Source organism: Hemiscyllium ocellatum, chromosome 3 (assembly GCF_020745735.1).
Source record: "Hemiscyllium ocellatum isolate sHemOce1 chromosome 3, sHemOce1.pat.X.cur, whole genome shotgun sequence".
NCBI classification, from domain to species: domain Eukaryota; kingdom Metazoa; phylum Chordata; class Chondrichthyes; order Orectolobiformes; family Hemiscylliidae; genus Hemiscyllium; species Hemiscyllium ocellatum.
Genome location: NC_083403.1, coordinates 103,094,331 through 103,108,622, shown reverse-complemented (window position 1 = coordinate 103,108,622; position 14,292 = coordinate 103,094,331). Strand labels below are relative to the sequence as shown.

General features: G+C 38.7%; 1 protein-coding gene across 1 annotated transcript in view; it reads left to right on the top strand.

Annotated features, from left to right (window-relative positions):
* gnpat (glyceronephosphate O-acyltransferase) overlaps positions 1–8,195 on the top strand; it is a 60,823-nt gene extending 52,628 nt beyond the window's left edge. Inside the window, exons 13-16 of the mRNA XM_060852351.1 lie at positions 295–397; positions 994–1,087; positions 1,217–1,278; positions 5,382–8,195. Coding sequence (XP_060708334.1) covers positions 295–397; positions 994–1,087; positions 1,217–1,278; positions 5,382–5,425 — 303 coding nt within the window. The 3' untranslated portion in view covers positions 5,426–8,195. The remainder of the gene's footprint in view (positions 1–294; positions 398–993; positions 1,088–1,216; positions 1,279–5,381) is intronic.
* The last annotated feature ends 6,097 nt before the right edge of the window (positions 8,196–14,292 follow it).

The following is a 14,292-nucleotide window of genomic DNA, read 5'->3' as shown; positions in this document are numbered from 1 at the left end:
TGGAACACACACAACTTGCTGATGTCATGATTAATTTATAGGGCTGTAAACAGGTTTTTCAAGTATTAAAATATGGAAAGATGTTTTTAATTTTAGCATTTGCACTTCTTGCTATATTTTGAAGTTTGATTTAGAGCTTAAAATATTAACTTTTTTTAAGAATGTGGAATTCAGTTTTTAGCATTAGATCATTTGTACAAAATTCAGTTTACATTACAAATAAGCTCTGTTTGAAAAAACTTCAAATTAAAAACTACTCTGTGTCTTCATGAAAACAAATATTTGTATCTGTAGGTTATTTGCAAATATCTGTTGAGCACAGAATTCACTGACCATTTTACTGAGAAGAGATTTATCACTGAAATCCGAAGCTATGCTGCAGAACTTATTTTAACAGGTATTTCATCTAAATTTTATTCATTTCAACCACAATTTCCTCAGAACCTGGCCCTGAATTGTTCATATTTCCCCTCTAAGTGAAATAGAAGTTCTGAGGTTTTTTTTAAAGCTATCATTTATAAATGCCTGTCTTAACCTGAAGTTTACTGTGCTGGGGGTGGCAGACAATATTGTTGGGCAAAGAAAGACATGTTAACTTTTACTGAAGTGTTCTTATCAAGCACATTCAGGGACTCATAGCCCAAATGCCCAAAATGCCTCTCAGTGTGCATTGTGCGCCATACTGTTGAAATCTTTAAGATCTAATTCGCAGATTCCAGGAGGTGATGAGAAATTGCAGTAATCCCCAAGTGCCAAACATGACTTGGAATGGCATCCTTATGGTGTCCATGTCTGTGTCTCTCATAACTACAATTAGTGTAAGGGTGTATTTCACTGTTGATTGAACCTTGATATGAGCTTGTGAATTATTACAGCACTGGTCCGATTGTCTTGTTCAGGTTAAAGAAATGAATCATATCATCCTGAGGATAATAAGCACATTATTGTAGAATTCCACCATATTCTGACTCTCATCATCTGTTCTAAATATAGGTGCCATAAAATATAATGAGGTCCTCTCAGTGGATATGCAGAAAAATGCATTGGCTGCTTTAACTCGGCTTGGTGCTATGGAGAAAATGAAGATGTACGTATCAAAAAACACGTGGTGCGTTCTCGGACTTCTCAGTCAAAACGTACTTCTCAAAAGTAGTTTGGTCACTCCTGTGTCTATTGTGAGAAACTGATTTGATACGATTGATTTTATCTTTTATAGAGCTAATGGGAATGTCTATAAGGTGAACAAGCAGAGTGTCACAAGGGTAGCAAACATGTTGGGTAAGGATGTCCATTCCTTTCTTTGCACACCAGAGGACTTTGTGATTTCAATCTCAATTTGTATAACAGTAATGTTTTAACTTAGAATTTCATGTGTTTCCAGGTGTACTTGTAGCAATATATACATGGGAGCAGGCATTTGCTATTTAGCCTCTCAAATCAGTTTTTCCATTCAGCGAGATCATACTTAATCTGAATGATCCAATTCCATGGGCTACTTTCATCTCAAACTCCATGAAACCCTCAGATAACTAAAATCTGCCTGTCTCTCAGTTAAATTAACAATTAATCCAGTATCAGTTAACTTGCAGTAAAGAATTCCAAACATCTCTAATTTTTGAGTGGAGAAGTACTTCCTAATTTATTTTCTGATTTGTAGACTGTCACCTAGTCTTAATCTCCTCAACCAGTTACTATCTAACTTAGCATTGGAATCTTGAAATCTTTGATTGAATCATCCTTTAATATTTTTAATTCCAAAGGAATAAATTTATATAATATTTCCTTGTACCTTATGTTGAAGCCCAGGTAAAATTTTGCAAAATATGCGTTACTCTCCATCATAAGCCAATACATCTTCTCCAAGGTATGGTGAAAACTGTGTCCACTACTCTAGACGTAGTCAAACCACAACTTTGCAAAGCTGAAGCACATGAAGTAGAACTTAGTCTTAAAGATGTACAGCAAGTAAACAGACCTGTCGGTCCAACTTATCCATGCCGACCAGATATCCTAAATTAATCTTGTCCCATTTGCCGGAACTTGGCAGTCTTTTAAATATTGTAATTGTTCCACCAGTTCCTCTGGCAGCTCATTCCATACACGCACCTCCCTTTGCACGAAGAAGTTGCCTCTTAGATCCCTTTTAAATTTTTCCCCTCTTACCTTAAACCAATGCCTGCTGTCCCACCCCAGGAAAAAGACCTTGCCTATTTCCCCTATCCATCCCCTCATGATTTTATGAACCACTGTAAGATCACCCCTCAGCCTCCAATGCTCCAGGGAAAACAGCCCCAGCCTACTCAGCCTTTCCAATAGCTCAAACCCTCCAACCCTGGCAACATGCTTGTAAATCTTTTCTAAATCCTTTCATGTTTCACAATATCCTTCCTATAGAAGGGAAATCAGAATTACATGTAGTGTTCCAAAAGTGACCTAACAATGTCTGATACAGCCATAACATGACCTTCCAACTCCTGCTCTGAGTAATAAAGGAAAGCATACCAAACACCTTCACTGTCCTATTTACCTGCGATTCCACTTTCAAGGAACTATGAACCTGCACTCCAAGGTCTCTTTGTTTAGCAACACTCCCCAGGACCTTACCATTAAGTGTATAAGTCCTGCCCTGATTGCCTTTCCAAAATGCAGCACCTCACATTTATCTAAATTAAACTCATTTGCCACTCAGTCCATTGGCCCATCTGATCAAGATCACTTTGTATGCTGAGGTAACCTTCTTCGCTGTCTATTACATCTCCAATTTTGGTGTCATCTACAAACTTATTAACTATACCTCCTATGTTCACATCCAAATCATTTATATAAATGATGATCCAGTACCAATCCTTGTGGCACACCACTGGTCACAGGTGTCCAGTCTGAAAAGCAACCTTCCACTACCATCCTCTGACTTCTACCATTGAGTCAGTTCTGTATCTAAATGGCTACTTCTCCCTGTATTCCATGCACTCTAACCTTGCTAACCAGTGTACCATGAGGAACCTTGTTGAACACAATACTGATGTCCATACAGATCACATCCACTGCTCTGCCCTCATCAATCCTCTTTGTTACTTCTTCAAAAATCTCAGTCAAGTGTGTGAGATATGATTTCCCAAGCACAAAGCCACGTTAACTATCCCTAATTAGTTCTTGCTTTTCCAAATACGTATAAATCCTGTCCTTCAGGAGTCCCTCCATTAACTTGCCCACCACCAATGTCAGACTCACTGGTCTATAGATCCCTAACCACCTTTCTTGAATAGTGGCATCATGTTAGCCAACCTGTAGTCTTCCAGCACCTCACCTCTGACTATTGATGATACAAATATCTCTGCAAGGGGTCCAGCAACACTTCCCTAGCTTCCCACAGAGTTCTATGGTATACCTGATCAGGCCCTGGGGATTTATACACGTTTATGCATTTTAATACATCCAGCACCACCACCACCTGTAATATGGGCATTTTTCAAGATGTCATCATCTATTTCCTCACATTCCACATCTCCGTAGTAAACACTGATGCAAAGTACTCATTTACTATCTCCCTCATCTCCTGCAGTTCCACACATAGGCTGCCTTGCTGATCTTTGAGGGACCCTGTTCTCATCCTAGTTACCCTTTTGTCCTTAATGTATTTATAAAATCCCTTCTTAACCTATTTGCCAAAGCTATCTCATGTCCCCTTTTTACCGTCCTGATTTCCCTCTTGAGTACACTTCGGTTATCCGAACATCAATTATCCAAATTTCAGATTATCTGAACAAGACCTCAAGATCCCATAAAAATGTTATTAAATTTAAATAAAAGCACAGCGAGACCAGGCAGCTTGGGCTGGCGGCGGGAGCAGAAATGCAATCGCCACACGGGAACCCTGTTCCTGCTATTGTGGTCGCCACAGGAACTCTGATCAGTTATCCAAACAAAATACTCCCCACCAGTCTTTGGATAATCAAGGTTGTACTGTATATTCTTACTGCCTTCATACTCTCCTAATGATTCTCTTGATCACCGTCTATACCTGAAATATGCTTCCTTCTTTTTCTTAACCAAAACCTCAATTTCTTTAATCATGCAGCACTCCCTGCACCTCCCAGTCTTGCCTTTCACCCTAACAGGAACATACTATTTCTGGACTTCCGTTATCTCATTTTGGAAGGCTTCCCATTTTCCAGCCATCCATTTACCTGCAAACATCTGCCCCAATTAACTTTCGAAAGTTTCATTAGAATCATCGAAGCCCTACAATATGGAAACAGGCCTTTTAGCCCAACAAGTCTACACCAAACCTCCAAACAGTAACCCACCCATTCATCTGCCCTATTACTCTACATTTTCCCTCACAAATGCACCTTACCTACATATCCTATGGGCAATTTACCGTTGCCAATTCACCTAAACTCCATATCGTTGGACTGTGGGAGGAAATTGGAGCACCTGGAGGAAACCCATGCAGACACGGGGAGAATGTGCAAAAAACAGAACCTGGGTCCCTGGTGCTGAGAGGCAGCAGTGCTAACCACTGAGCCCCCTTACCACCTTATTCTTGCTTAATACTGTCAAATTTGCCTTCCTCCAATTTAGAATGTTAACTTGTAAATCTGGTCTATCCTTTTCCATCACTATTTTAAAACTAGTAGAATTGTGGTCGCTGGCCCCAAGGTGCTCCCCCACTGACACTTCAGTCATTTGTTCTGCCTTATTTCACAAGAGTAGGTCAAGATTTACACTTTCTGTAGTAGATATGTCCATAGACTGAATCAGAAAAGTTTCTTGTATACACTTAACAAATTCCTCTTCATCTCAACCCTTAACACTATGGTAGTCCCAGTCTATGTTTGGAAAGTTAAAATCCCCTACCATTGCCACCCAATGATTCTTACAGATAACTAAAATCACCTTCCAAATTTGTTTATCAATTTCCCGCTGACTATTTTCAACATTTGATGGAATGTTCATTGGACTATAAGCTGTTTTAGCCTTTTTCAGAGTTTTTGAGCAGAAGCCAGTCATGTAATGTTTATATTATCCTGTTAAGTGTAATATTTAGCACACCTTAACTCTTCCCCAAATTCTAACAAGCTATAGGCTTCATATTATACATGGGTTTAAAATCTGGTTACAGTGCAATCTCTAATAACATGTATGGGGGAATAGTTCCATGATCCATCTCCCTAAATATTGTCAGCGCAGAGTTCCATTAAACATGGGCATTCACCCTTATTCATTACTTCAATCCATGAACATTTTGTAGTTTCTAATTTGAAAATAAGTTGGCTAGTGCAGGCACAGTGAGCTTTCTATGATTCTAAATGGTCTCCTGTGCTGAATGATTTTGAAGTTATTTGGAACACCTTCTAACTATGTGGTTTTATTTGCAGTGCCCATGGCTCCAATAAAACATGCTACTGTGGCCAGGCTTTGAGTCCAGATATCTTGCAGTTCCTGAGGAAGCTATACCTACATTCTGCTAGTGGCAGATGGAATTTGTTTTTATATTTTGAATATGTGAAACCCAGGTACTGAGCTGATTGGAAAGAAATGGGACAGGAAATGGAGCAGGTCCAGGGTTAGGAAATGCTAATCTGTTTCGAACAGCTAAAAATCTCTAACAATGAATTCTTAGTGCTTATGTTTTGAATTGCTTTCACCTAAGGTGTCTTCTTTGGTTGTTTTTAAAAAAACAAGTATGCAAGTGGAGATTTTGTTACATGTAAATATTAATGTAGCCATACCAGGACTGAAATTTGTTCTTACCTGAAATGTTCAGTTCAAAGTCCAAACAAGCCTGAATGAAAGAGTTTAGAGGTCAGTTTCTCAAGACTAATCAGATAGTACTGTTTCTATTTAAGGTTCTTTGAACATCTATGGGGCCATTGCTGGAGATATCTTTGAGATGTAGTTACGGTTGTGGGCAAAAATGTTCCTAATGGCACTTCCTGAAAACAGCCAAAATAAAATGATAAATCCTGCTCTCAACAGAGAATTTCTGAGCAAAGTTGCCTCAGAACCACAGTTCACTATATTCCAGTTCAGATTTGCTCCATAAAATTACACTAATGATGATTTGTTTGATACAGCAGATGCTGCAGTTTTCACATTGGTTGCATTATGAAAAGTCCATTGGAAATTAGAACATCAGAGTAAAATTCTCTTTTGTACTCCATACAGGAGACAACAGAAACTTTTGTGATGTACAAACAGATAAGGCTAGCTAGTTTAATCTAAGATTGCATCAGTAATGGAAACTACTGTTGCATTGAGAATGTAACTACTCTTGGGACCCCATCTGTAAACATCTTCATGTGGCAAATATCAGTCAAGGTACAAAAGGATTTTATTGTCAGCCACAGTTCCACTGCAGATAATAAGATTCTTTGTAGTTTGTAAAAGAGCATTTTAATGTATGTGATATATGTTGAGACATCCTGTGGATGGCATGTTTAATCAATTTACATCCAGGAAATTACTGCAGTAATGGAGTCCTGAAGTCAGGAATGTTGTGGAGACTGAGCAACTGTATGGTCACTCCAGAAGTTAGGAGTATGGTAATGTGGTCATTGACAATTTGCTTGCTCCAGAAATACAGCTGAATGGTTGTTCCATAAGTGGAAGGAATCATGTATTCACTCCAATAATTGGATCACTCCTGAAAAAAACACCATACGATCACTCCAGAACTGAGTACAATTACTTCAGCAATTAGATCAATCCTGATAAAGGGACATGTGATCACTCCGCAAGTGAGAGTCATGTTGGTTTTTATTTAGCTTGATTAAACATGTTGACATACCTCTGTGGCAGGCTGGTCTTGAAACTGAACCTTTTGGCCCAGAGGTAAGTTCAGATTACTCCAACATAGAATCACTCCTTCTATAGAGTCATATGATCACTGCAGATGAGAGATTATATATTCATTTTAGGAACACTCCGAAACAGCGTCATGTCGTGAATCCACTGTGTTTGGGCAGAGACTAATGTTTGGATGGAGGCCATGTGATCCATGTGCTTTGCAGGTATCTTTCATGTAATAGAACTAAACCATCTGAGTGAGGAAAAGGCCATCTTTGTGGAAACCAATTTGTTAAAGGAACATTTTAAATATAGTTTTTGGGTACTTAAATTCTCTTAATAAATTAATAACTATATCAAACACTTGTGTTTTATAGATACTACAGTAACCTTGTGAATTTTATTTCCCTTGGTTCAGGCCATTGTGCCTAAACATAGGAACAGCTTATAGATTTTGAGGTTTGGTATTTGTAGTTACACCTTAATTTTTGAGGCATTTTAGATTCTTTAGCTCTTGAGTAACACCAATTCATAGTTTTGAAATAAAATACAGTTTAACAATAGTGCTCATCAAGATCCAACAGGTCTGTGGTCTTCCAGCTTGGCCATTCCATAGTCTCATTGTCCACAGCTGATTTCACAGATAACTTGAACAGAAGCTCCAGATTTAGATCACCTGGAATGTTAATGCAGAGAAGGCTAACTGGACAAACATGCCACTTGCTAGCTTGAAAATAGGGTTTGCTTTTTAAGTAACAAGGATAATGTATATAAACATATTTTGGATAACATGAATGGTCTTTATTCTACTTTTTCCCTTTTAAGAAAGAAAAGGAACGGTTTCAAAAAGTGGTATACTGTAATTTTTTTTAAAGTCCAAGTATAAATAAAGATCTTTGCACTGATCAAAATAAGTTTATTAGAATACTAGAAATGGAGTATCTGCATTGAAAAGATAGTTTTAAGTTACTACTTGACTTCATTTATGTGTACTTCTCATATTTCGTCTTTTTGATTTAATTTTGTACCTGGTGTCAATATTTTGCTTCACAGGATACTGAAACGGCACTGTCTTGTAATTTCAGCAAGTACACAGTAACTGACAACTTAGATTTAATTAGTTCATTTTATCACCAATTTTTCGTACATTTGCCTGTCTTGCACAATTTTCTTTTTAAACTATTAATCCTCAACAAATATGTGCAACCCAAGAAATCTGACTTGGCTGTGTTAGGCTAGGCTAGGCACTGAAACCCATGTTGTAGTATAATAGAAATTGGCGAATGTCATTCCGCTGTGATCTCATTAAATTAATCACAATGTAACTGATTGCCACAGACTTGAATCTTTGGCTGCATAACCTTTTGTAAAATTGCTATAAATAAAATTAACAATTAAAAACACTTATGGTTTTTCCTCACATATCCTAATCACAGTATCAAAATATCAGTTTGCTTAAACCCAGTACAGACCTTGTACAAAATGAAATGTGGCCACCACGGTGGCACAGTGGTTAGCACTGCTGCCTCACAGCGCCTGAGACCCGGGTTCAATTCCCGACTCAGGCGACTGACTGTGTGGAGTTTGCACGTTCTCCCCGTGTCTGCGTGGGTTTCCTCTGGGTGCTCTGGTTTCTTCCCACAGTCCAAAGATGTGCGGGTCAGGTGAATTAGCCATTCTAAATTGCCCGTAGTGTTAGGTAAGGGGTAAATGTAGGGGTATGGGTGGGTTGCGCTTCGGCGGGTCGGTGTGGACTTGTTGGGCCGAAGGGCCTGTTTCCACACTGTAAGTAATCTAATCTAATCTAATTATATTTTATTTTAAATGTGTTAGTCTTTCACTGAAACATGAGCTCACAAGGCTGTGGATTTTGGTTTTATAATAAAACATAAGTTTCTTTCTTGAGAAATAAAAATAAAATAGAACTAAACTTCTACATAACACAATTTGAAATATTTCAAAACATATAAAACAAAATCAGAACCATCATATTAAAGTCGCTCAAAAATCTGGAGAAATTCTTTCCCTCTCCAATCTGTAGGTTTGACTTCACTGTTTCTCCTGAGAGCTTTAAAGCCTTTTCCTTTACCACTCACAACTGAGACTCCAGATATTCTCAGTCTCAACTTGCAGAATACTAACTAAACTCTCCTGATCTGGAAGTCTCACATATTAAATTCTCACTGCAGTAACGTATTTCTTAACTGTATGAATCAATAACTGCTCTGAACAAGCTCCTTTTTCTTAGACTACTTGATTCTGACCCCAGTCAGATCTCTTTGAATTGCCCAAAATCCTTTGAATTAAATCAAAAATTAACTTGCTCATCCTAAATTCTAAGCTAAATGACGACGTTTTCTGACTCCAATTGTAAATCCCTACAGTGTGACAAACTTCATTAACACTCCAAGAGGCACATACTGGTTTAAAATCATGACTCCAGAAAGACCAACCCCTTCACAAAAAGTAGTCCAACATTCATATACCATGAGTTTAAAATCCAAACTCTTAAATTAAAAGTATACAATTTATAAATGTTTCAGCATAACTAACATAGTCAAACACAAAGTGAAATGTACTTGCATATATCAACCCATCCAAAGTGCTTTCTCCAAACCCATCACCACCAAAATGGCAATGCCCAATCTAGATGCAGGTGAAGTTTAAGATTAAAGCAAAACTGAAGTGAATCCTATCTCTAAACTTAATATAAGTATGGTATTTTAGTACAAAGTCACTTGCCACTACAGACTTGTTGAAATAATTTGCTGAAATGAAAGATGTGAAAGCTTTCCACCTTACACATGCCAATACATGCGTAAACATGCCAAATTTCAAATGATTACAATATTGAGCAAAATCTTTGATATGTGTTGGATGACACTGTAGGGTGAAATCTGGAGCCTGCTTTGACTCCATAAGGATGAGTAAAATGCTATAAGTTACTGAAAATCTGAAATTAAAACAAAAAACTGCTGCAAGTATTCAGCAGGTGAGCTCAGATCATCAACCTGAAATGTTAACTATTTTGTTCTATACTGATGCTGCCTGATTTGAGTACTACAGCATTTTCTGTTTATTCACTCCATAAAATTTATCATACCTGTTTCTGTATAACAACCTGTTGCTAGTCTTCTAAAAATATTACATGATTCTTCGGTTGAAACTTGAGACTTCTTATTCATGGTATATTCAGAAGGAAAGCTTCTCATTTGTACAGTGGCATTTAAGAAATTATTTAAACTAAGACAAAATGTGACACCAAACAATCATAGGTCAGTAGAGAACCAGGCCATTCATCCCATCGAGTCAGCATCAGTTTTGTTGAAGAGCAGTCCAGTTAATAGCATATCCTAACTCTTTCATTGTATCCCAGCAAGTATGTTCCAAATATTGTTATTTTTGAGTTTTATGTATTAATTTAATTCTGGACAGTCAAGTATTTCTGAATTTCATTGCTCAGCAACTAGGCAACTTTTGTTGTCTAGGCCCTAAGTTCTGGAATTCCCTCCTTACACCTTTGTGCTTCAATAGCTTATTTTGCTCCCTTAACATAGTCCTTAAAACCTACTTCTTTGTCCAAGCTTTTGGTCATCTGACCCAATTTCTTATGTGGAGATTGGATGAGGGGAAAGAAAGAGCTCGTTCATTTGAAAATCTGTACAGCATACTTATACCAAGTGTTATAAATACAAAACCTAACTGTCAACTTCTGGTTCAGATCCAGCTGCACATCACAAGGCCAAGTGCTCTCACATTTGGAGCAAATACTCCACCTCTCCCAATTTTGAGGTACTGGCAATGATTAGTAAGGCAAATGAAATGTTGGCCAGTATTGATTCAAGAAGAAAAGTTATGGGCAGTCTTGGTATATTTCTGGATTAGAATCTAGAGCCCCAGGTTAATAGAATCATAGAACATTACAGTACAGAAGGAAACCATTTGACCCATTATGTCTGTACTGGTTTCTGAAGGAGCTAGCCACCTAGTCCCATTCTCTTACCCTATATCCGTAGCCCTCTAAATTCATAATTTTCAATGTGCATCTAGCGTTCTCTGGAAACCTCTTATGAAATATGCCTCCACCACTCTACCAGGCAATGCATTCTAAAACCTAGCAACTGAGTAAAAATGTTTCTCATCTCTCTCCTAGCTCTCTTGCTGCCAATCTTGAAATTGTGACCCCCCCCCCGCCCCAGTTACTGAATAACCAGCTAATGGAAACAGAATATCCTCTGCCCTGTCAAAGTTGTTGATAATTTTTGAACACTTCAATAATGTCACCTCTTTATCATCCCTGCTCCAACCAGAATAAGTCTAATTTCTCTAATCTTCCTTGTATGTAAAATCCTCATTCCTGATATCATTCTAGTAAATCTTCTTTCGTGGGTTTTAACATTCTTCCTTTTATAAGGTGTCCAGAGCTAAACACAATACACCAGATGTGGTCTGACCAATGATTTGCGAGGTGTAGTATCGCTTCCTTGCTTTTGTACTCTGTATCTAATTATAAATCAAGAATAATAAAATCCATGCCTAACATAATCTCAAACAAAACTAGTCCCAACTGCTTACTCCTGACCCATATCCATCTAAAACTTTCCTATTCATGAACTTATGCAAATGTCTTTTAAATGTCGTAATTGTATCCACATCCACCACTTTATTCACTTGAAGCCTGAGGTGTCTCTGCTCCTGTACTCCTCTCAAAGTTTGTTGAATGTCAGAAAAACCCATGTAGTTCTGCCATCCTCACCTAGTCTGGTCTACGTATGATTCCAGTCCCTCAGCAATATGGTTGCCTCTCAAGTGCCCTCTGAAATGGCTGAGTACGCCACTCCATTATATCAATCACTCTGAAGTCTCAACAAAGAAATGAAACTGAATGGACAACCTGGCATTGACCTAGGCACCAGAAAAAACAACAGATGAAACAGCACTGTTGACTTTGCAAAGTCTTCCTGAGTAACATCTGTTGCCAAAGCTGGGAAAGCTGTCTTACAATCTAGTCAAGCAACTGCCTGACATCATACTCAAAAAACCATTTCACAATGTCCTAGACTCCATCTTCACCATCTTGTCCCACTAGTAGGTCAGCCTCAGCACGGTGGTATACAATCAAGAGGGAGTTTCTGGACTGCAGGAAGTCTCATGGCGTCAGTTAAACATGGACAAGGAAACCTCCAGTTATGACATCCCTTGTCTGATGAATCAGTACTCTTTCACATTGAACAACACTTGGAGGAACCACTGAGGGTGGCAAGGACATTGAAGTCTCCCACCAGAGTAATTTTATGTCTACCACTAAGAGTGGCTTGGCAGCAGTACTATTGATTGAGCTGCTAGATTGGATGTCCAGCAGGTGATAAGGGAACCAACAAGAATGAAAAAATGTTCTTGATTCCAGCCTTAAGAATATGGCAACTGCAAGTGCATCTGTCCATGACAGTATCAGTAAGAGTGACCACTGCACACTCCTTGTGGAGATGAAGTTCCATTTTCATGTTGAAAATACACTCCATCATGTATAGCACTGTCACTGCACTAAATGGGACAGACTTTGAATAGATTGAGCAACTCAAGATTGGGAATCCACAAGGTGCGATGGGTCATCAATAGCAGCAAAATTGTATTCAAACATAATCTGCAATCTCATGGCCTGGCATATCCCCCACTCAATCATTACTGTCAAACCACAGGATCAACCCTGGAGAGTGCAGGAGGGCACACCAGGAGCATCACAAGGCATTCCTAAAAATGAATTGTCAACCTGTTGAAACTACCAAAAATGTCTACTTGCATGCCAAACATCACGAGTGATAGACAAAGCAAATATTAGACAAGAGCTAAGTGATCCCATGGCCAATGGACCAGATCTAAGCTCTACAGTACTGTGAATCCAGTACACAAAAAGCCAGACAAATCCAATCCAACCAACTACTGTTTCATCGGTCTAATCTCAATTATCAGTAAAGTGATGGAATATATCAACCGTGCTATCAAGCAGCACCTGTTCAGCAATAATTTGCTCAGTTATGCCCAGTTTGGGTTCTGCCAGGACCACTCAGCTCTTGACCTCTTTACAACCTTGGTTCAAACATGGACTAAAGAGCTGAATGCCAAGGATGAGGGAAGAGTGACAGTCCTTGATATGAAGGCCGTATTCAAGAGTGAAGCATCAAGGAATCTGAGCAAAACTGGAATCAATAGGTATCGGGGACAAACTCTTCACTGATTGGAGTAATACCAGACACACAGGAAGATGTTGTTTGAGGTCAGTCTTCTTAGTTCCAGGACATCTCTGCAGGAGTTCCTCAGGGTAGCAATCTAGGCCCAACCATCTTCACCTGCTTCATCAATAACCTTCCCTTCACCACAAGTTCAGAAGTGCAAATATTTGCTGATGATTGTGCAATGTTCAGCACCCTGACTCCTCTGATACTGAAGCAGTCCACATTTAAATGCCACAGATCTGGACAATATACAGGCTTGGGCTTAGAAGTGACAGGTATCATTTGCCCTACACAAGTGCCAGGCAATAACCATCTCCGATAAGAGATGATCTAACCACTATTCTTTGACATTCAATGGATGACTATCAATATCCTTAGGGTTAACATTGACCATAAACTCGTCCACGCCCTTTATCACCGATGATCTACAAGATGCACTGCAGAAATTCACCAAAAATCCTCATACAGCACTTTCCCAACTCTCAACCACTTCCATATAGCCTGACAACTTCTCTAGCTGGAGTGTTGCCAGCCTTTTTAGGACTTAATCTAATATTATACTGCTGAGTAACTCAGCACCCACATTTTCAACTGGACCAGTTTCTAATTTGGTAATGCCAGAAGTAATAATTTAGTATCTCTACCATAACCTTTGCTTCTGTGAGCAGTTTATCTCACATGTTCCTTATGGGCCTCACTTTATCCTTCAGTAATCTTATGAATAATATGTTTGAAGAACATTTTACTATTTGTTTCAGTACAGTCTGTCATCATTTCCTCATGGTTCTCTTAGCCTTCCTTATTCCAGCCTTTGCCTCTCTCCTGCACTTAAGATACTCTTCCTGATCTCTACTATCGTTATTCCAGCACAAGAGAGGTGGAGTTGCTTCAGAGAAAAAAAAAGGTTCAATTGACTAATTCCTGGGATGAAGGGGTTGTGTATTGAGAGTTTGAGTCCATTCTCATGGAGTTAACGGAAGATGAGCAGTTATCCTGTGTACAGAGATAGTGGGTCTCAACAAAAGGTAAATGCCAAAATGACAAGTCCTTGGGAGGGATGGGAGAGAGAGATAAAGAGGTGGTGAAAGGGAATCCAGAACTAAGATGAACAGAGGAGATTAGTCTTGGGAATTCATTTCCAGAGACTAGGATATTAATATTTAAAAAGGTGGAATTAGATTCTTCAATTACAAGTTATTAATTACAGGAGATGTGTTTTTTGTTTGAATGACTATTTACAAGGAGCACAGGGAGCTTGGGAACTGAG